Here is a 24,866-nt window from a genome sequence, read left to right on the forward strand (position 1 = left end):
ACCGTAAGAATAAACGACTTCAAACTCGACAGGAAATTTCAAAGAGTAACGCGTTTAATCTCGCTTTTCTCAAGAAACAGAAGGCCCCCGATAGACTTTCTTCGACCCTGGAACTTCTCTCGTTGATATTCCTGCAACGCAGATTTTTATTTCCGCGATACCTTACACCGATTTCCACCACCTTACATCAAAAATCGATAACAAGGTAGAAGGCGTGAAATACAATTTTCCGTTTTAATCGCAAGCGTGAACCGCTGACACGACGATCGCGCGATGCAAAATCGGTCAGCGTCGTTCCTCGATTTCTCAACCTTGAACATCGATTGAACTTCGGCGCGACCGGAGAGCCGTGGACTTGGCTCGGTTCGAGCTCTTTCTCTTTCGAGAATCTGGTCACGGGGAAACGTTTACCAGGTCGACCCATTCATGACATTTGGGCGATCGAGGTATCGCCATTTGGACGTTGGCCAGGCGAGAATCGCGACACTGTCCCTTCCGACGTTTCATCTGGAACCACGTCCTATCGTGTCCTCTTCCTCTCCGTTCGTTTGCGTCGACGTCGATCCGTTCTCTCTTCCCCGTCAGTAAAACGCGTCTAACTAAATTTAGAGATCTGTCGAGGGTGTCTGTGCCGATCCTCTCGTCTCCGCCACGGGTCGCGCCATCGTTTCGAATAGAACGTCTGTTCGCGCCTTTCAAGTGCGACGATGCCGATGGAATTCTGTTAATTATCGATTATTAATCGCTAATTCGATATCAGATGTATACACGTTTTATACGCTGTTATACTGTTTTATATTTTTTAAAACACTTTGCATCTCGTTCGTTTCGTTGTTTTCGTTCGTATTTTATTAGTTGCTAACTCTTGGTAATTAGGTTCTATTTAACTACTCGTTACGAAACTCTTCGAAGCAAACAGTAGCTTTCTCGCTCTTTCTATCAGGCACCTTGAAAGACAAAATAGCGTAACCAAAGTGAGGCAAGGATGGTTGTATTTGTAATAAAATTGCAGCTTCTACTTGAGTATTTAGCTATCATTCAGTCGATTACTTATCGGTCGTAACGCGAAATAAAATCAAATAATCGTAGGAAGAATTTGAATATTTCGTCTTAATTTAACTATCACGTGGCATGAAACTATCATTGGTATTCGACTGAGTGAATTTCGACACGTCGAATCTACTTGTTTGAACGTCGGACGATCATAACGAGAACGTACCAAGTGTTCTCGATGTACGTACATTTAACATTTATATTTCTCAACATATTTTTCTCCATTAGTATCTGTCATTTTACCGATTTCATATGCTTTACACCTATTAGAAATTTCAATCGATCGATATCGACGTTAAACGCCCGCACAATTCAACCTTCGGAAACGGACAATTTTTCCAAAAGTCGCGTTTTATTTACCAAAATGGCAAACCGTGTATCCTGCTCGATGCTACTCAGTCTCCTGACATACCTTTCAATGGCCACCCTAACTATTTCAATTAACGTCGATCTCGAGCGATAAACGTGGAAATCGTCGTTTTAATAAATTCCGCTTGCTCCGTCACAGCTACGAAATTAGCCAATTTGCCTAATTTACGTCGTTACAACAGCAATAGTTGCGAATACCTTGCAAAATGCTCGAAACGTGTCTGCAATTAGCCACGTTGAAAGACTATTTATCATCTGGTCTTTAGAAGCATAGAACGAATTCCATCTCGCCCACCATTTCCTGGAGTCGATGTTGCTGCGCTTCGTAGCCGCAGCTACTCCAGTTGCATCTTCGTCTCCTTGCTTTCTCCGTTTCTTTTGTCTTATCTCCAAACATCCTCGGCGTTCGTGTACAAACGACTAATTGTCCGTGAGAGCTCTCTTTTCCCTCGACGGAAGTTCATCGAGTTTATTGTCTTTGCGAGTTCCGTTCCCGCTTCTTTTTTCGGACACGCGTCCTCACGTGCTGTACTTGATGCCTCGTGGACGTTCTCCGATTGTTTGACCGAGGAGACACCACACGAGCAAACAGACGACTCGTTACTTACGTAGCTTGTTCGCTGCTTCTCAATGTCCAAGCGAGCGTTTTATTTTATCTTCGGATATTCGGATAGTTTCCGGTTTGCGCATTGAAATCTTCGAATGGAAATAGGATCTTCCCTTTACTTTTCTCTGTTTCTGCGTCTGAAAATTGCTTCGTTGCGTGGATCGTTGATTCTCGTATTTTCTTCTCTTTCTTTCGGTTCTCCTATTAAATCTGCAAATAACGTTCAATACGCAGTCACTGCCATTGATACTCGGACGTTAAGTTCTATTGCTTTTTTCTTCAAATCGAACGCAGCAACTCGAGCTTTCTCGACAAGTTCGAAGGATTATTTTAGCAGGCGAAGCGTAAAAGAAATTTCGAAAACGTTGCGATTGGTCGGAATCGCGAACGGGACAGCAAAGATCATTTTTTATATCTTTTTTTATCTGGATCCGTAAAAAGAATTTAAGCGATACATTTTGAAGGTTCGCGCTGGTTTGTATAGGCGCTGAAAATTTCATTGTTTCGTCTTGGCAATAAAATTATATTGGTCAGGCGTGTTTAAGAGAAGTTGTTTAATTGTCACAGTCCAGCGGGGAATTAAAAAAATCCTCGATATCTTATCTTCTTTGCTTAATAATATAAGGAAAATTCTTATTACTAAACGTTATTTTTATCTCAGATAATTTCTGTAATACAGCGCATAGTAATCAATGAGATATCAACATTGTTAGAAAAATCGATCGGAAGACTTTCGAAAGTGTGAGAAATAGAAAATATCGATTATTGACTGGTAGAACGGAGTTCGATTTCTGCGTATGACATCACGCACGCAGCCATCTGTTTCGTTCCAGGCGCCACGAATAGCTACAAACATTCCGAGAGGCTTCTTTGTCTTTTCTCTCGATCCTCTCCTTCCTCCTTTACATTTTCGTCAAAGCTCGCTGCTTCTGGCGGGTTTACTCGGACGAAAGGCCATCCGCGAATACGAGAATCGTTGTAAACAATTTCTGGCGAGCGACTCGAACCTCCATTTTCTTTAATCCTTTGACTGACATCGTTGTGTCATATGCGGTCACAATAGTTTGAAGTTGCGTTTGAAATTAAATCGTTCGACTCTGATTTGTGTTCTGTATTTTATACTGGGAAGATCGTTCTTGATATTAAACACAAAATAAAATATGCAGGTAGCGAGGAAATTTCCTAATAAAATAAAATAAAATAAAATCCACCAGCTTCGTCAAATCTTAATTCGACGATTTTTTATTTTATCCAGTACGTACCATTAACAATATTTCAATGGGCAAATTCAAATTAAATATATTCTGGTTGCCAATCTTCTAAAAATTGTCTTTACGATACTTATCTTCGCAAATTGAAATGTACAAAATGCAAATGGACATTAGCTATTTTTAAAATCAATTGTATCCCGATACAATTTTATTCTACGTTTTATACGATGAATTGTCTTGACGAGGAAACTAAAACCACAGAATGGGAGTGGAATATTTTTTTAGGGTCGATTAGTCTGTTCGAATTCTATTTTGCGTTTTATATTTCACTGGATAAATATCGTTCTGCGTAATATTTCATCCCGACGTCAGTCTCTTCAATTTCCAAGATAATTCACAATAATTCTTGCTCGACGTCGGAATTAACAATTGCATAGTAGGCAGCAAATTCGATGATTGATCGCGTGTATGATCTACATAGCTAGAATAGGACGTGAGAAATCATAGTGATTTCGTTTGGGGAGCACTAGCCATTTAGTTAAATGGCAGGGACCTAAATATCCCTCGTTTGTCCACGCGAGCGAGCTTCCACGTTTATTTATTCGTGTCTGGGGTGAGACGTGCACCCTTTTACGGTGCCATTATGCGGTGGCCCGACTTTTCTTCCATTTCCCCCTTTAGCCTCGTCGTCAAAGGATTTCTACGGTGAAGGAGCAATATACAATTTAATCCCAAATTATAATTTCCTACCGAAGCATTTCTTAAAATATCACCTATTATTTTGGGTTAAAACGAGTTAACTCGTCACTCAGATTTCCAACATTTCGACTAGAAAATTTCTTCATTTATAGATCAAGGAAAGAACATCGAAACCAGCTGGCTGCTGAAACGAGCAAAACTCTCACAGAAAGAAGACTAAGAAGAAAACACCCCACTGACCTCACTAAAGAAATAAAATAGTGAAACTCGGAGATGGTATCCCACTGGGAATAGCCATCCACATGTTACTTAGCAATAAAGTTAGAAAAATTTGCCAAATGTCCAGCTGGACAAATTCTAAAGTACAAATTAAATAATAAAAAAAAATAATTTATAGATCTCCTGTCTTGTAATACCGTTTCATAGTATTTCTGTTAAAAATCGATTGTCTCGTAAATTATATTATGACTATATTCGTAAGAACTAAAGTTCAACTACTTGAAATCAATTTGTTTCTATCGACTTTTCATTCTATCCATCGCACTTAATATCTGTCTGTGGCACTTAAACTCTGTACCACAGTATTCTTATTGCTACTTCGATCATCTTCCGATAAATTTTATTAAATAGGTTTTGAAGTTCGATATTTAATTGATTCACAGAGATATGAAATACAGAATATATTCTGTATTTCACCACCAAGTACAGCCACATGAACTCAGTTAATTAACACATGGCGGACGCCAAAAACAAAAGAGCGTCGTTAGAAGTCGTACCAACTTTGCATGTAGGAACTAGTGATCATACCAACCTAATATTTTCCTCAACAATAAAGAGAATCAAAATTCTCCAGTTTTGCCATATACAGTATTTTCTACGAGCATCCTTCGATTACAATAGCTTCCTCGTAATCAAAGAAATTACGTGTTTAGCAATTTAGACGCGTTTAACGATTCGTTTGCTTACCAAATTTCTAAACCAAGATTGCGATAGGAATGTTGCAAGAGCGTAACGAAAGCGAGAAAGCAACGCCCAAAGAAATACGTAATTACCTTTAACGCTACCGTCGCGGACTTGCACGAATTTCACGCTTAATAAACCACGTGATCTGCGCAGGCAACGAAATTAAAAAAGAGAACAAGATTTTTTCGATCGAGGCAACGAGAACTCGATTCCCGCCGGAAGCAACGTAGCGCTGTTACCTGGGCTACTCGTGTAATTTACGACTGTCGGTTTCAATCTCTATATAGAACGTTCTCAGTTCGTTCCACTAAATTAGCCAGCGACATTTCGCGCGGAATCATTGGAAATAATTATTATCGGCCGCGAGACCGTTTCGACAACGTTGAACCATGTAACGATCGCACGGAGCATTAATTCCGTCTAATAAATCTGCGGATCGTCTGAAAAAGCCTTCTTTGCACACCTTTCGCTGCGTTCGATGCTATGGAACCTCTTATGGTTGTTGGCTCGTGCTTCATCGTGAATAGCACGCGCCGCTCGTAAATTAATTCCAAAGTTTTCGCGTGGTCAACGGCGGCAGCGAACGGCTGTTAAAATATTTTCAAACATGAAATTATACCGATTTAGTAGACGTACTTATTGTTGTCGACGATCTATGGCCCATTAAGACTCCCGTCTTTTGCCTTGCAATTGTGGCTACGAAACTTGTATTGAATAAATTATAAATGAGAAGTACACTGAAAGAGTGTAAAGTAATGACAAATCTCTATGTACAGACATATTAATATACAGGGTGGTTGGTAAGTGGTGATACAAGCGGAAAGGGGGTGATTCTAGGCGAAAAAAGAAGTTGAAAATATAAAATAAAAATTCTTTTTTAAATTTTTTTTTTAATTTTTCCATCGAGACAACGATCTACAGTGAGATCCGTTATAACGAGACGCGATAAAGTGCACGCGTACCGAGCGAAAATTCAAAGTCGATTTTCTCGAAAACAAAGCCTCGAACGAGAAATGTTTATTCTACATTTTTGACTTCTTTTTTCACGTAGAATCGCCCCCTTTCCGCTTGTACCACCAGTTACCAACCACCCTGTATACATATGTATGTTACCAAAAATCACTCAAATTGTCAAAGAAGAATCGCAACGTCTTTTGATGTTCAAAAATAAAAGTTTGGAAGACGCATGCTTATCGATAAATGTACCGCCACGTTGGAAATTTGGTTCTTAATCTCGGAGTGAATTCTGTATGAAACTAATCCACGAAGATCCTAGGGAGCGCTTGACCGAACACCGTAAAAGCAACAATCAAAATCGATGGTTTACACCATAGCTTACAATTTCCAGACACACTAGCGTCTGTTTAGAATCGGCATAGCATTTCGTTACAGCCGGCCCTCGGTCAATATACTCTTAAAACTATTTTAATGAACTGAAAACAACTCTTCTTCTTATTTACACGACCAAGCTATTTCTGACTGCGCGGCTCACCTTTAAAAAACAAGTTCACCTCGACTGCTTCTCAACTAATTTAACGAACTGTTTCAATGTTCCAGATACACGTGCTCCGCAAACAGTTTCAGCGTGGCCTGAGCGCAGAAAATCTGCGTGTATTTCGACGTACTTCAGCCGCCTTCCACGATTCCATCATTTTCTGGTGAGTCAATGTTCGCAAAAATGTATTATACTCTCACCGTCGATATGATTGTTACTCCGCAACGATAGCTACAAATGTAACTGCACATTTTCCCAAATATTAATTAAAAATCAACGAACGATAGCTACAGATGTAGCTGCGTGGCTGCATGTTTTCTTGGATGTTAATCGAAAGCCAATAAACGACAGCTGGAAATATAGCTGCATGGTTACGCTGTTTCCTAAACGTTAATTAAAAACCAGTGAACGATAGCTGCGAATGTTGCTGCACGGTTGCACATTTTCCTAAATGTTAATTAAAAATCAATGAACGATAGCTACGAATGTGGCTGCACGGTTGCACATTTTCCTAAGCATTAATTAAAAGTCAACGAACGATAGCTACAGATATAGCTGCGTGGCTGCATGTTTTCTTAAATGTTAATCAAAAGCCGATAAACGACAGCCAGAAATATGGCTGCATGGTTACGCTATTTTCTGAATGTCAATTAAAAATCAATGAACGATAGTTACAAACATAGCTGCGTGGCTACGCGCCTTCCTAAACGTTAATTAAAAGTCAATAAACGATAGCTGGAAACACGGCTGCGTGGTTACGCATTTTCTTAAACATTAATTAGAGATCAATGAACAGGTATGTTCCCTATTCACTTCCAGTCCGTATAAAATCCAGCGATTTATAAATATCGCTCTGACCCTGGCGTTATTAAATTCACAAATATATATTTCGCTCTTGAAGTCGTTCTTTTCGCGAGCCAGTGGAACTTTCATGACGAAAGTAATTTACCGCGTGTTTTCCCTATATCGAGATAATTGTAAATCGGCTTGGATTCCGTGGATAGGCTGGAGCCTAGAGTTGGCGCGTTAAATCTCCTCAAATATATCGTGAAACGGCGGCACCACGCTGGCGGAAACGCGCGTGCACGTGAGCCAACATGCAACAGCAACGTGGAAACAAAATCTGTGCGCGTTTACCAGACACGCGTCTATTTTTGAAACGGGCCGCCCTTCTTCGTGCTTCCCGCCGATTTTCTATCGGCGCTAGCCAGTTCGAATTCGTCGATAATTAACGCGTTGCTGAAGAAAATACGATACAATTAGTCGGCTGTAGGTGTCCGCGAGAAAGAAAAAGGAAAAAGAAATTTACATTTTCACCAACAGAGTGGAACGAGACTCTGACGAGGTGATTTTTTTATTTCGAAAATTAATCTTTCTGAAAACATTTACACTGCGAGGTGAACGTCTTTTGTTCATGAACAATTTATAATTTGCATCTTAAGATCGTTCGTTCGTTGTAATCGATTGAAATTTCGTTAATAAATGAAATTGCAGGATCATTTGCTTTGAAAGTGGTGCAGGTCCATTTCCTGTAATCTGTCCAAACAGTCCAGGCACCAATAATCAAACACAAATGATAGCGAATATAATCTAACACTCTGTATCTGACATAATATTGCACGTACGAATGGGAACAAGTTGTTTTAAACGCGCTAATATACTGGGAAATTATTATTACATTTGTTACATTGCTGCTGGCGTGATTCAAGTAAATCGTTGTAATTAAACGTAATTATTGTCACGCTCAAAGCATTATTAAATTAACAATATTTCACGCTTATACCGGGTCGTATGAAAGTGCAAATCCAAGATCAAAGGAAGTACATTGGCGTTATTTTGGTTTTTCTTTTCTCAATGAATAACCTCGTATTAATATTAGAATTTGACACAGGTATGTTTACTACAGTTCAACGTAATAACATCACGATAATTATAATTTACTTAATTTTATTACATTCATTTTCAAACGGATATTAATTTCGTATAGATATTCGCGAAGAAAAGTGTACAAGTAAAATAATATAAATCAGAAACGTCGAACGATACAAATTTAACGAATTGTACAATTTGTGTTAGACGTGGTATAAATTGGTATACAAAAATTGTCAAGTTTATGAAAAAGATTGAAAGTCTCATTCGTGTCCCTGAAAAATGATATTCATGTACTTAATTCTCAAGGAAGCTATTTGTATAACGAATTTACATCTATGCTTGAACGCATAGAGACGCGGACAAACCGAGTAAATGTTTATCAGGATTTTTCAATCGATGGAAACGCAAACACTTCAATATTTCAAAACGAAGGAAAATAGACGTACACCGCTTTCAAAATAAACGGCCCATATTTTTGCGCACTATGCGAATTCTCTGCGTTTTCCTATATTTAAACTTCCCATAAATGCACCTGATATTTTATCTCACGCGACGAGTATACAGCGTCAACCGTATCGAAATAAAATTTCGTCTTCGATCTAACGCACGCGTTAATAAAACCTGTGTTCGATATTTCCGAAAATCTAAATGTTAGAAAACTCGTGTAGAATTTACGCGTTGCGAGTTGCGCCGCTATCGATGCCAAGCAACGATTGTCTTCGTCACGCCGTTTCGATTTCGCTTAACACGCTTTCGACATAACGAGCAACGAATGAACCGTCGTATTTTGTAGGACGGTTGCCCGTGTCTTGTCGGGACGATAAAAAAAATATACACGAGACAGAAAGATAGAAAAACGAGTGCCAAGTACGGCGGAACTGTTCGAAGAGAATCTTCTCCATTTGAGGCTGCACGGAGCGCGGCTCCCGAGGGAACTTCGCGCAGTTTTCCTTTGCGATTCTTCCACGTTTGGAACTGTTGCAACCTCGGTCACTGTAATATTTTTCTTTCCCCGCGGTTGTTTGTTTCGTTGACAGAGCAATCGATTGAAACGTCAGTCGAAGATCGTCGATGAAATTGCATAAAATTGTCTACTGCTGCTAAGGATGAAGAATTTTCTTAAAACGATGAATTTGCGGCTGGTGACATTTCTTACGGTGCATTGATAAAATCTCGATAAAATCTTTCCAAGTGTGATATCGATAAAATTTTGAAACGAGTCAGAGATGAAAAGCGTATTCTAGAAAGCAACCACTTGGAAATAACGTTCAGGGACACGGCAGTTACCGCGAAACGCGTATCCAACCGCGTAAACAGCACTCCAAAAATATTCAGAAGTTCTCGTGCAACCACGTTCTTTCATCTGGCTCACAAACATCAACAAGCGATGGGCAACGAATCGATTTCGTTTCGTTACTTCGTCAGTTTCAGGGGGATCCTGACGAAGTAATATATACATAGATGATTCTTCGGTTTTACGATTTTGGTTGAGTTCGTTCGCATCAAAGTGAACAACACACCTTGTCTCGAAATACGCCAAGTTACGAAATTATTCGCCTACGAAATGGTAGGCATTTACTTGCGACGATTTCTCGGCAAATTAATTATTACCTATAATAAGTATTAATTTATCATAAATAATTAGCCATGTCACTGCGCCACGCCAGAAAAAATTACTGAAAATTCTCAATGCGAGAATTGATTGTAAATTTTAATAAATAAGAAAAAAATTAATTCGGTTCCGAAGGAAATTCGATTTTTTGGAAATAGCTGTAATTAGAAAAATTCTCGAAGGGACAATGGTTGGACTTCTTGGGAATTTAGAGATAATTTAAGTTTGTTTAAAGATGTGCAGTGAGGACGTAAACTCAAATTTGTAGGACTTGGAGTGAATTTTTTGGAAGAAAACAATTAGATTCTTTGGAAAGATAACTCAATGTTTTAAAGGAGAATAATTCTCTGATAATAAATATGTAATAATAAATTTTCACTGGAACGTTATTCGATCTTTTAAGAAAAGCTATTCCATCGAAAAATAATAATTTTCTAATGTTATTAATTACGGAATTATTCTAGGTTCGTAGATATTATCTAGAAATGATTTAATACTATCTGCTTATTTTACTTTTATCCGGAATACACCTCGTTATTTATTTCTGTTAGGTTCTATTTAAAAAAAAGAAAAAAAAGTCTTTTCGAATAAAACAAAAGTTCGGATAAAACACAACGGTGTAAGGAGAAGTAACTGGAAACGAAGGGAATTTTGAACGCAAAATTCGACCACTTGCCAAGCGTTCTAGCGTCGACAAAGAAACAAATTACATAAGAACTTGCTACGTATAAATGCCAGTATATATTCTGTGCCACGTTTGACGTTCTTCTTATCTGGATAATTTCCAAATAAATCAATGATCGCTAAACACAAATACTCTGACCGAACGTAAAATCAAGTTTGAAGATCATCTCTTAAGCGTGTGGCAAAAGGAACGTGTTTGAAAGCGATTTGCTTCGAAAATAGCCAGGAGTCGAGCTATAACGAGATATAACTATCGTAGGGCTAGCTAGAGGACAGCTTGGTGATTTATGTTGCTTTAATTGCACGCCCCTTTGCCACCTTCCAGGCAGAAGCTGTTCTCGCTTATCTCAGACTCCTCGTTCTTTAGAAGCTGCTGCATTCAACTGAAGCGCTTCTCAGTAGCTGGTTTATTGGTATCGAGAAAAGCGGCGGATTGAATCGCAAAGATTTATATCTGAAAGGTAATTACATCGCTTAAAATGGTAGCAGGCTTGTCAGGCCAGAGGATTTATTGAATTTCGATAGAAATAAGCTAAAGGTAGATCGCCTAACATAACGAGAATCATTAGCAGAGAGCTGAGAATTATTCGAAACGCTGATTTGCCTGCTATCAGTTACGAAACATTCTTTCTTTACCTAATACATATCGCGATGATATTTCATTTTTGAATTTCGTGATGAAAGGACGAAGGTCATCGAGTCCCATTTTTCACCCGTTACATTTTTATTTCGTCGATCTTTAAACCGATCGTTAATGACGTCGCACTGTCGTAGATAAATTCCACTTACCTTTTTGCCCAAACAATCCAACGCAAATCGCCAATTTTCACCGCAAAGAATCAAGTGTTTTTTCCTGTAATTAATCCCAGTTTTCTAATAATTACATATCAAACTATTTTATATCAATTCTAATCTCAATTTCATCGATTTCTAATTGATATTTATAGCAATCTCTTGATACCAAACGCGTTCGATAAATACGCATGGCGAAATATGAATCAGACACTTTGCAGCTCTGTGAAAGCCAAGTCCGTTTCTCGGCTGTTGAAGTCGAAAATAAAGATACACCAGACGTAGCGGAGCACGTGAGACTCGCCAGCTGATTCTACGCCTAAAGACAATGGAAAAACTTCATCCGAACCTGTGCTATGTGTCTGTCTTCGTTTACGGGATACAACGAATCTTGTTAACAGAGCAGCCAGTCGAAATGTTGAAATACTAAGCTTCAGAGTAGAGCTTGTCAACAAATTCTCAACAAACTCAGGATATACACCAGGAAACTCGTGAAAGGTCGTCTCTACAGGCTTGCCGTGAAACGGACTATTTCTGCGAAGGTAATTAGGCAACAGAAAATCGAAACAGAAAATTCCTTGCGTCTCCTCGCAAAGGAGGACAGAAAAACAAATATAGTTTCTTTTTTTGAGTTTTCCATCCCTTGAAAATATATTCCGGGCCAGAGGGATTCGAACTCGCGACGCGTCGTGTTCAGTAAGGAGTCTAAACGAGCGTAGCTGGCTGCCCCGCCAAATAAATATAGCAATATACATAATAAATAATAATATACATAATAAATAATAATATACATAAAAAATAATAGTAATATAATAATAAATAAAAAGATGCAAATGACAAACGGTGAAACTTGTTCTCAAGTAAATCTAAATTCTTTCTCTCTGCGACTAATTCACAATTTCGTTAATTACTAAACCAATTAACGCGTCATCTTAACGCGTCGCTGCCGAAACGGCGAAAGTGATTTGGTCGGAAACGACGCAGAAGCTCGACGATCGATCCACTGGTTCCGCGACAAAAAAGGCGGCGGGGAGACACGAAAAGAGTTGAAGAAAGAGTATCGTGTTCCCGCTTTGTAGAATTAATACCGTACACTTAATCCGGTTGGTACATCGGCTAGTGGAACGCGAAAAAGAGCCTTCTCTGGGTCAGATCGTCGGATTAAGACGATTGAGATACGATCTAACCGCGTGGGATCGCCGTAATCCGAAACCACGGCGAGCCATCGAATTCTCTGTTACCCCCTTTTGTACGAGCTCTTTGTTGCTCGAGTCGAGGTGAAAAATTAGGACGACCGAAGACGAATTAATCTGGCCACTAGAACGTTACACGAGTCGATGAACTCGGAGAATTTATCCCTTTCGAGGTTGAAATTGAAGGAGGGTGGAAATTGATATTGGGGTGTGCGACGAGAAATTAGCTTCTGGGTATCGTGCAAGGGAAGATCTACTTGTACGTGGAGGTAAAAGGTTCTGGAGTTAGTTAATTGGTTAATTATCATTATTCAATTTTGACAAAGGGACAGGGATGTTTTCGAAGTTCTTTTCGTGTACTTTGTTTCAACTATTTTTGTCTTCTTGTTTCATTTCTATGTGATATTTTGAATTTGACTTTCGCATTATTTTATATGTGGTTTTAAAAGTGAGAACTTTATCTTTATATTATATCCTGAATTTATTCTTCGTATTGTTTCATCATTGTTTATCAGTTTAAGAGGGAAAATTTGTTCTTTCACGTGTACGTGATTTTACTGTGGAAATGTATATTTTCCAAGATTCAGCTAAGCGTGACACGATCGGTGGCTTCTTAGTTGTAAACGGTGACCTGATAAGCTCGCAAATGCTCGATAGATAATTATGCGAGGAAAGGTAGAAATTATAGGAAGGGAAAGTTCGAAGGAAAATACTTTCCTTCTCCACTTTCGTTCAGACGTATCTACTGATAATCGAGAACAGAGGATCAACGAAGATACATACAACAACGTATTTTTAAAGAAACAAAGTATCGCGTTAGTTGCAAGTCAAAAAGCAAATATGGACCGTGTGGTAGAAATCGAGTCAACTTTAGAAATCCAAAGAAACAATAGGATCAGTTATATCTGCTGACGAAATAATTTCTTGCGCTTCGACGCTGTAAGAGCTACACGTTCGGATGAAATTTAAGATCCAGAAGGATTAATTGATGCGTCAAGCGGATTATAAAGATCGTGTTAATTCTTGACAAGGGGAAACCGATCGTACAATCCTTTTATGAGCTCGCTTTTCTTCGCCGAACGATATTAACACGGTTTATCGCTCTGACGAAATAATATTTTCTGCGTTTCGACGTCGTCGATAATACGAGATCGTAAAATTCACGCCGATCAAGGCTAATTACCATGTACCATTGTTCTCGTTTAAATAATCTAGAGAGTTGTGTTATTATCGCTTGTGAATCACGCGAAACACGGGTAATAAACAATTAATCGTCGATAATGTCTGGAAAAGGTTGAGTCGTTTCTATTTTATCTTTATCTTCTTATTTTTTTCCATCATATCTCCTCTGCGATAATTTCTTTCAAATAAATATTACTCGTATAGAATTACAACAGGAATTCGATTCGTCGTTGTTCGAAATCTTTGATATTTGATCTGAAATAATTTCGTGCCCTCGTAAATCTGAATATAAAGAACTTTCGATCTTCTCAAAATTCAAATGTCCATTTACCATTCTTATTCGACAATGAAATATCACGTACCATCAACGTTGCTCCAATTTCACTCAAATTGTATGTATTATATATATATATAACGTCTCTATTGAGTATGTTTTACAATTTTATTTAATTTACATATTCTACGTTCGAACCACTGTGCTCAGGTCAATGAAGCATCGAATGCTTTCCATTTCCATTTCAATTTCATCAGTGGCACCAATCTGAATACCTCAACCAACCCCTATAATTTACATATGTATTCCCTGTGCAAGGTTCCCTTGCTTGACAACCAATTACCATTAGCTCTAAGTCTACTTAATGAGTTAGTTCGCACGGTTCACCTCTGATTTCCCTATCTTCTTAATTGTTGTCTTAACGAACGACTCTGTAGTAAAGTGGAAGCGTCGATAAGCGCTTCAGAATTCTCTCAGATTTAAGTAGATTAGGGCAAAGTAATAAAAACGTTTTGGTAGATTTGCCAGCACGAAAGATTAGACGATAAAGAAAACTTTGTCTTCTAAATCGATGAAAGTTAACTAATCGTTGGTAGATATGGGAAAATTGTTTCATCTGATACTGTATCAATAACTTCTCCAAGCAATGCATCTGCAATTTAAGATTCTTAGTCTGCATAAAAATATAGAAATAGAATATAATTTGACACGTTATGAGACAGAAGCTTTAAGATACCGTGCTAATTAATTCTCAAGGAAAAGTGGACAATTTAAGGTTCATAATTTCCATCAAATATCATCTTCCTAAAATCGACTCTGCCTCTCGATAATTTACTTTTTTCCATCATCAGAGACCATCTCTCCAAATTCTCCTAATCCACCCCTTTGAACCTTCTCTTCTTCTCTCTTCCTCCTCACCCAATAATCCTTCACCTTCACCTTGAACGACGACCCTCTACCATAATGCGTGGCAAGCGAAGTCTAGAAAATAAAACAAAAGGAAAAAAGCAAGAACATCAACGCACGAAAGAACAACAGGTGTATGTTTCTACCGAACCCTTTCGTAGCGATCCTGTCGCATCTTACTACCCTATCAAAGGGTTTGGAAAAAGGGGCAGGGGGCAAGGTTAGATCGAGAGGTGCCCGAAAGACTGGGTGCATCTATTTAGTTGGAAGAGATAGTCGAATTCGTGTCCTGTTTCCAGACGACTCGGACGTTCTAATTAAGATTCCACGCTGGTCTCGAGGGGCCTCCTCCTGTCTCTTTGATATAAAACAACAGCGCGGATAGAACGATACTCGAATGAAAAAAAGGATAGGCACGGCCTGACAGATAGAAACGTTGGATGGTTTGACGGCGGGAGATTCAACTGGCGCACTGGGCTGTTTCAGGTACAAAACGAACAGACAGAGAAACAGCCTATCCCGGCTGCATAATTATACCTTAAAAAGGATGATCCCTTTCGAGAGATTAAGGGACACTGCTCAAGACCGGCTGCTATCTTAATGAGTGTACGCAGCCCCGCTTCGATGCCAGACAATCGTAATTAAGCTGCAACGGCTTTGGCCGAGGTCAAGTATGCTTCTTTCACTGCGTACGCTTTTGCCTGGCTCCTTCTTCAGCCACGAGTTGTGCGTTAAGCATGTCTGCTCACTGGCTGCTATGGATTATATTTGGATGCAGTATGGAGGCAGTGATTAAAGCCTTGGTCGAGTGCTTGCTAAAATAACTAAATGCGAACAGCAACGTTTGTCTCGTTGTGTAGGATAAGTTTCGTGCGTGTATTGTCGTTGAAGTAAGTGGAATCGTTGCTGGAGACTGGGTACTATCAGCTTTTCTTTTTTCGCATCGTAAAGGAGCGTTCAATCTTTTCAGATATATTTCTGCTGAAATAAACCATCGCGAAGATCGGTACTTTTTCTTCTTGGAGTACACAGAAACATGGATCTTACAGATACCTTAACGATATTCTCAGTTGAAGTAATTTCACGCCAGGGTTATTCTAGATCGAATCTCTCAACATGCAAACAAGAAGATGCGCAAGAAGAACCGAACATTTCCAAACAACAGCATTTCATATTCGATATTGATATTTTGATAACTCTCGTAGAAACTAGATCTCCGAACGACCAACAAATTTATACTTTCCATTAGCAATACCATTCTGAGCGAAATTTCTCTCAGGCCAAACCACCGAGAAACGAAATTTCCAAGCGACCAAGTATCATCCTGCTCGTTAACCATATCGTTGCATTTTGCAAAATCTCTCTGAGATTGATCCTTCGCCGATGGTGGCTGTTAAAACGAAAGACAAACGTGGATTCTGTCATCAAGAAGATTGGCTCCTGTCGAAAAATCCTCGCTGGCGTTGAACGGATCCCCCTTTAGAAATCGCGCTACGCTGCCATCTCTTTCATTGTCCAATTGGTAATGTCAGCCGCTATTACCCTGTTGAATACATTTAATAGACAAAGGATTGGCAGAGGCTCTCAATTTCGCAGCGCGAGAAGAATACGTGGCACACGGCCCTGGTCGGGCCCGTGGAAACGCGGCCGACGTCGGGTTGAGAATTATTATTCCATGTGGACGACGGGCCGCTAATAACGGGCCGAGCCTGGCCCGCGCATATGGCATTCAATGACCGGCCAATTGGACAATTGAGCTCAATCATAATAATACACATATATATGGATCGTTGCAACGCGAGCGTTTCGGCCGGTTATCAATAAATTCACTTGCCGGAAAGTAAATTCACCGGTCGCGTCCTGATTTCGCCCGTTTCTATTCGTTCTTCGTCTACTCTTCTCTCTTTCTACTCGTTGTCGCGTTTACGTCGAATTTAGTCCCATTCTATCCGTCTGTGCGAGTCGAAAGACGAAGAATCGGAACATCTGGAGCTGGAACATCGCTTTCGGTGATTTCATTGGGACGAACGCCAGGTGGGCAGAGACTGGCGGTAAAAACTACAAGTTTGCAGAGGTTTTCGTGAGCAATTTTTCCCAGGTTTTTTAGACGCTTCTGGAATGATATTAAATTGGTTTGTACGTAGAATCGCGGAGATTGGAACGGTGGAAATTTGGAGAAGATCGCGGAAGAGATTTGAAAGGGTTTGAAACAAGATTTTGGGGAAAAATTTGAAGTTTGAACAGGTTTCAGTAAAAATCTTTTAGCGACGTTTTTAGGCGAGACTTCTGCGATAATTTCAAACTGCTTCGAACGTAGAAAAATGGGGGGCGGAGTGGTGGAAATTTGGAGACACGTCTGAGAGACATTTGGAAGAGTTTTCAAAGAGATTTCGCACGTGTGCGAAATAGTTTTTAAGCGAGTTCCGAAGTGTTTTTAAAGAATTTTGGATGATTGATTTAGGCGAAGCAAACACGGAACTTGCAAAGGTTCTGATTTTTTACAGTATCCAAGGGATTTTCGAACTACTTTGAAAGAATTCCGACGTTTGCACGGATGTTGCTCTTGCATGATATATAGATAACCAGTATATGAACAACGATAGATAAGAATGCACGTAAATGTGAAAAGAATAGAGAATTGTAAATATTTAGAAAAATGTTGGACGTGTTCAAAACACCGTCCAAAGGACTTTTGAAGTGATTTTAAGGAATTTTGGAAGATTGATTTAGGCAAAGCAAACATGGAAGGCATGAAACTTGCGAAGGCTCCGATTTTTCAGAATTTTTAAAGGATCTTACGACTATTTTGGAAGATTTCTTACAATTTCTAAAGGATTTTGGAACCGTGTTGTAAAAATTCTGATACTTGAAACGCTGATACTTGAAAATTCTGAAACGCTGTCGTTTACATGATACGAGGATAATCACTGCACGAACAGCAACGATACAAAAAGAATCTACGTAAATCTAAGAGTAAAAGATCGTGAGTATTTCCTTTAAATAGCCTACGGAAGCAAGTACGCACGTTTCGAGATTTCTACCACGTAGGAAAGATGATAAAATAACTGGAGGTTCTCAGGTAGTCGGTAGTTAGTCCTTTAGCAAGCAACGCCTCCTTATTGCTTTACTTATTAACGATCGCACGTGTGCAATTGCCGGAAATTCCAAGGAAACGACGGCTTCCAGTAAAATACCGTTTGGAGAAAGCGTTTAATAGGACGCGTAGAACCCGCATCGGAATCTGTTCACCAGATGTTGTCGTGTTTTCCATCGGTCGGCCAGTGAAATTCGACTTTGACCAGCTTCCTAGAAACTGACGTTTCCATTGTTGCGTGGAAACCTTAATGGAATTCGGTAATAGAGGCGCAGGCTAACGAAACGTATTCATTAAGGGTTACTTTCCATGTAGCTGAATTTTGGAATTTTTGATATTTTTATATCGCCCTGTTCTTTGTTATTTAATTTATTATTGTAATAATCATTAAATTTCTGGTGTTGTTGGCCAACCATCATGTTGATGTAAATTTAACGGTTACAATTATGTTCAATGTTAATTTTATATAGTTGATCAAGCTTGTCCATTTTAGTTTAGTTAGATTTTAGAGCAAAGGTGAATTTTAGACTGAATTTTGGAATTTTTGAAATTTTTATATCGCCGTGTTCTTTGTTATTTAATTTATTATTGTAATAATCATTAAATTTCTGGTGTTGTTGGCCAACCATCATGTTGATGTAAATTTAACGGTTACAATTATGTTCAATATTAATTTTATATAGTTGATCAAGCTTGTCCATTTTAGTTTAGTTAGATTTTAGAGCAAAGGTGAATTTTAGACTGAATTTTGGAATTTTTGAAATTTTTATATCGCCGTGTTCTTTGTTATTTAATTTATTATTGTAATAATCATTAAATTTCTGGCGCTGTTGGCCAACCATCATATTGATGTAAATTTAATGGTTACAATTATGTTCAATATTAATTTTATATAGTTGATCAAGCTTGTCCATTTTAGTTTAGTTAGATTTTAGAGCAAAGGCGAATTTTAGACTGAATTTTGGAGTTTTTGAAATTTTTATATCGCCCTGTTCTTTGTTATTTAATTTATTATTGTAATAATCATTAAATTTCTGGCGCTGTTGGCCAACCATCATGTTGATGTAAATTTAATGGTTACAATTATGTTCAATATTAATTTTATATAGTTGATCAAGCTTGTCCATTTTAGTTTAGTTAGATTTTAGAGCAAAGGTGAATTTTAGACTGAATTTTGGAGTTTTTGAAATTTTTATATCGCCGTGTTCTTTGTTATTTAATTTATTATTGTAATAAACATTAAATTTCTGGCGTTGTTGGCCAACCATCATGTTGATGCAAATTTAATGGTTATCATTATGTTCAATATTAATTTTATATAGTTGATCAAGCTTGTCCATTCCAATTCAGTTAGGTTTTAGAGCAAAAGCGAATTTTAGACTGAATTTTGGAATTTTTGAAATTTTTATATCGCCCTGTTCTTTGTTATTTAATTTATTATTGTAATAAACATTAAATTTCTGGCGTTGTTGGCCAACCATCATATTGATGTAAATTTAATGGTTATCATTATGTTCAAGATTAATTTTATATAGTTGATCAAGCTTGTCCATTTCAATTCAGTTAGGTTTTAGAGCAAAAGCGAATTTTAGACTGAATTTTGGAGTTTTTGAAATTTTTATATCGCCCTGTTCTTTGTTATTTAATTTATTATTGTAATAAACATTAAATATCTGGCGCTGTTGGCCAAGCATAGTTTGATCATACTGAATATAAATTTAATGGTTTCATCTCATTTTTAGCCTATCATTATGTTTAATATTAATTTTATATCGTTGATCAAGCTTGCCAATTTTAATTCAGTTAGATTTCACAATAGAAATGAATTTTAGTGAATTAAGAGAATTGGGAAGATCAGAGGAGTTTTACGTTATCATTTAATTTCAAAGGAACCTAAGCACTCGAGGGAAAAAGTTACGAGTTTTTGATGAATTATATTTCATCTTCCGCAGCCTTTGTTAACGCTTGTATATTCTTCACAAGTTATTATCTCCGATAGAACGAGATTGTAAGTTTTAAATAAGACAACGTCCGAATATCTTCGATTAAAAATACAAACTTGAATTCAGAGAAATTGTAGCCTAGAAATTTAGATCGACAGAATGGAGAACGAAGCCCGAAATATCGAAATATAGAGATTCAAGCAGAATTTCAAACTCTAAATTGTAACATTCAAATGTACGAAGTGGATATGATCGAAGTAAACGTTCAGATTTGGAGGTCTAAGTGTAAAAATTCAAATTTACTTTCGATCTCGATCGTCGACACGATAATTCGTCGAAACGTCGAGATAATAAGTGACGAGACCCAAGCTGATTCGAGTTAAACAAATACAAAAGTAAATGTGAAATTTTCTGCAGCGATTCATATCTAGTAAAATGAATTTTTATTTTCCACAAGTTAACTCAACGATATTGCGTATAATTTCTCATCAATCAAGATACGCGCTACATACATATGCTCCATGGTTACGATAAGATCATCGACAAGATTAGACGTTATTTAATCGATCGATTTCGTCGTGTTATTTACTTTTAATGTTACTTAGACGTTAAACATAATTTTATGAAACTGGAGATTCGAGTTGAGATTTGGTTAATGACCTTCTGCTTATAATTTTCAAAATCGTATCTGTGATGGTATATGAAATAAATATGATCCATAAATCTTCTTCAAATTCGGATTAATTAATTTAGAATTTCGCATGATTTATAATTTCGAGAATCCCTGGAAATTGAACTCTCTATACTTTCACGTTTCGTAAAAAATTTCGGATCGAGGATAACTCGGATAATTGTAACGTTTCCCATTGGTTCTATCGATCGAACAGTTGTCTAGAAAAACGAGACGATGTTGAGGATATTTTTTCAAGTGCAGAAAAATCCCCGTGACTTTGCCATAGCTCGTAAATGGAATTTCTCGCCAACCTCTCTAAAAAAGACTTTGTCTTTTATTTTCGTCTGCCTTCTATCCCCTTTTTACGTTTTAAAAATACTCTATTCGCTCATGAATCGTCTGTCTAGCCGTCACAGACTCCTCTGAACCTCTGAAACGTCAGAAGCTTCGAACCATTCGATTCTCAATCTCCAAATCAGCTCTTCGTTCTTTCGTGAACGAACAACGTCTTCCTTCTTTTTTTTCTTTTTTACTTTTCTATTTTAATTTCACAAACAGAAGATAACGTAAATTGATAGAAAAATCTCATTCGATCGATCCATGTTTCCAGTGAGAATGGCGATTATTTGTGAGTTGTATCGTCAACTGCTAGACGTAAAGCAGAACGTAAATTCGAAGGAGAATACATTTTTCTATGGCAATGCTGCGTTAATAAAATTGTAGGCCATAATTCCTGGTATGGGCTAGGAATTACGTGACTGGAAAAGAGCCAGGATTCAAGATGGACAAAGAGTCACATACGCTTATGGGTTCGGTTTCGACACGTTGATTTCTCAAAATTCCACCACGTAGCATATGGCTAAGGCCTGTACCTCTTTCACCGCGTTCCAACGACCGAAAAAAGTCCGATGACGGAGGTACGAGCAGTCGAAGAGCACTCGTTGAAAGAAAAGCTCGCAATAATGGCTAACCTTTGTTCTTCCACCAGTTTTTTCTCCTTCTTTTTTTCCTTTTTGTCCAACGTTTGGGACAACTGTGCCGAGTGTTTAGGGTGAATTTTTCAGGGCAATTCTTTCCAGCCTTTTCTTCGATAGAATACATCCGTACACCCCCTTTTTTTTTTTTTTTTTTTTTTTAAGAAATCTAATTTTTGATTTTTCGAGGGTGCACGGACAGATCGAAAGACGAAGATACGATTTTCCATTTCTTTCGACGCTCCAGACGAGAAAATTGCTTCCTCCTGCTCGAACGAGCGGAATTAAAAATACTCTGGCGCGAAGAAGCTGTACGATAGACTTTCTTACGATCGAGACCCGTCATCTTCCATCATCCTCGAATATTTCCCAAGTTCTTCCTCCCTCCGATCTTCCCTCCATTTCTTTCTTTTACGTTCCTCTTCCATCCAGCCCCACCTATTTCACCCTCGTGTCTCGAAGTTCCTTTTTCCTTCGCCCTCTTACGACTCTACTATTCTCATTTTTCTCGTTACAAATGAAAATATCGCGAATATTTCTTTGATCCTCTGACAAATCCAAAGTCTCTTTCCTATCAACACGAATTTTTGTTTCACACGCGGTGATACGATGGGTTATACTTCGCTGAAAAAGGAATTTTTCAAAAGGAGAATTTTTTAAATAGAACACGTGGTTCTGTTCATCGTACGATCGTATAGTGCGATTGGCCTGAGTGTTGTCGGGAAAGATCGTAATAATTCAGCGATCTTTGAAAATATTATCTCGAAACTCGTCGTATTAGTCTCGAAAGGGTTCAAGGGAGCCCTTGAAAAACGACGTTGTTCTGCTTTCTTTACGTTCTCTACTTTCTACGAGTTTGTAAACGTGCGAAAGTTGGATGAAAAGAGGCGGAGAAATTTAGTAGCCGAGAAGAGACGAGGAAAGTAAACGTTCGACCGTTACACTTAATCGCGTTCGCCGGCGAAAACGAATCCTCCGGCGGTTTCCGTGTATTTTTAGCATTTTTCGCCTTTCATCCTGCGTGGAATCGCGACGACGATCGCTATCCGCGTGATTCCAGCAATTTTTCACTTCGTGCTTCGCTTTTAACGCTTTTCCCTTCCTTTATGGGGTTATTCTTGAAATAGAAATTCTTTCCGAGGTCGTTGTACCACGTAAAGTACGTGCGTGCTCGCTTGTCGTATTTACTTTATGATTTTTCATTTATCGCATTTTGAATCGACTAATTACAGGCTCGTTTCAATTTTCAATAACAGGCCGTGGTTAAATGGTCCATTAATGGTCGTTCAGGTCGTTAATCGACGTTCTCGTAGCACACACTCTGTCGTATATTATAATACAAGGATCGTGGATCGTTGTAAATATAAATAACTATAGCATGTAAATGATATACGCGTCTGGCAGTGTAGTATAACGTATAATATTAGATAAAATCTTTATAAAGCTATCAGAAAAATCCGCTCGTGCCATGTTACACGGGTAAATCGTGTACGAGCCAGCGCGATTATAAGTTCTCACCTAGTCGAACCAGCTGTCCTTGGGTAGTTCGATCGATCTCCAACATCAGGAGTATCCCAACGATAAGACATTTCACGATCGCCATCCCGACTGCTTCGACCATAATACGAATATCTAGTGGCGCGGCATCGATGACTTTCTGTAACAGAAAACACATTTGTTAATCCGCTGATCCATTTGTTAATCCGGTTCATCGATCTTTGAACGTTTCGAGTTGTTTCGAGTAGTTTCACTTGTTTTACAACGTAAGACAGATATTTTCTTCCTTAAAAAATGAAATCTTATTTGATGACAAGTTTCTTCCATACGTTTGACGAAAAGTCATTCGAATACTTGGAAACGATACTGTCTCGAGTGTCGAACGTCAAATTTCTATTTTTTTTTTTTTTATTTATTTATTAGAATTACAATCAATTCTCGCGTTGAGAATTTTCAGTAATTTTTCTGGCGTGGCGCAGTGACATGGCTGATTATTTATAATAAGTTAATACTTAGATAAGTATAATTTATAAGTAAGTATTATATAAATAAGTGAATATTACTTAATTTAGATAACTAAAAATTTCTATGAAGATCAAATTTTTATTTCAAAATCAATCGTTGTGATTATTTTGGTAGTTCTGGTATTAATTAGGATTTCTATTTTTTTAATCGAAAATTAGGATTTTTATTTTTTAATCGCTGTATAGGGAAAGAATACAATAAATAAATCATACTTTCCATTATTTGCGACAGAGCAGTTTTAGAATTCAATAGCCATCGATTAAACTTACATTGTGAAAATTCCCCTGTTCCAACAATTTCATACCATAAAAAGTATTTGCGTGATATTGCATTTGCATGATAATTGAGTCCAAGTATATCAAAGTTGGTATCATTTGTCGATAATTTTCCTAGAAAAGTTTGATACGAAAGAAAGATACACTGTATCAAGGATTAAGCGTACACGTAAATACTTTTCGTGGGCATCGTAACATGCAACAATTTCCACTCCAAACCTCCCGAAGCTCTGCCCAAATTCCTAGCGCCTCTTATCTAACAACAAACTCCTAATGGCCGGCAATTAATTAGCTGCTATCAAACTACAAACTCCTAATGCCCAGCACAAACAAACAACCACTGTTCCGAACAGAACGAAACCTGCGGACGAAACCTGCGCATCGAACAGCGGAGGAAAAGAAAACTGCGAAAAGCAAAAGCAAAACGAAGAACACCGTAGCGCCTACACACTCGCCAAATCCTTCGAAAACGATCGACAAAAATCGTTGGGCAACCTGGTTCTTTAATAAATAGAGGTGTTTAAAAGTAACCATCGGACCGGTTTACAAGGGGTCCCATAAAGTAACATCACGGAATCGCGTCTTTCCATTTTCGTTTTCTTTTCTTTCTTCTATTCTTTTTCCCTTCTCGGCAAAGCGGCGCGTGTGGCGAATCGTCATAAATCCGATCGAAAACGACGGGACGCTTTATGGAGTACTATCGGGATGCACGGTGTCTTTCCCATAAAGTATAATAGACTGTACTATCGCCAGGGCCGGGCTAGAAAAGGAACACATGGCCGTGTCAGAGGATTTCGAACGCCAGAACACGTCCGGCGTGCATCCTTGCACTCGACCCCATAGATCAACCACGTTGCACCAACTCGCTCTTCGGCCGCAACCTCGCCGGATCTGTTGCTCGTAGTTTCTACAGATTAGGCTCGGGGGAACGTGTAATAGAGAACTTGGTTTCTAGAGAACGTGAGCTACGTTT

At 38.3% G+C, this 24,866-nt stretch overlaps 1 protein-coding gene across 5 annotated transcripts in view; it reads right to left on the reverse strand.

The window, feature by feature from the left end:
* LOC117157337 (fibroblast growth factor receptor homolog 1) overlaps positions 1-24,866 on the reverse strand; it is a 112,589-nt gene that overhangs the window by 11,664 nt on the left and 76,059 nt on the right. For 3 of the 5 annotated variants that reach the window (XM_033335325.2, XM_076624710.1, XM_033335327.2), the window contains one exon: positions 23,115-23,253. In XM_033335325.2, the coding sequence (XP_033191216.1) occupies positions 23,115-23,217 (103 nt within the window). In that variant the 5' untranslated portion in view covers positions 23,218-23,253. Of the gene's footprint in view, positions 1-21,593; positions 23,026-23,114; positions 23,254-24,866 lie in introns of those variants that run through there. The other 2 variants (XM_076624709.1, XM_076624708.1) reach the window with 2 other exon arrangements.

This window comes from Bombus vancouverensis, chromosome 15 (genome assembly GCF_051014615.1).
Source record: "Bombus vancouverensis nearcticus chromosome 15, iyBomVanc1_principal, whole genome shotgun sequence".
Lineage (NCBI taxonomy): Eukaryota > Metazoa > Arthropoda > Insecta > Hymenoptera > Apidae > Bombus > Bombus vancouverensis.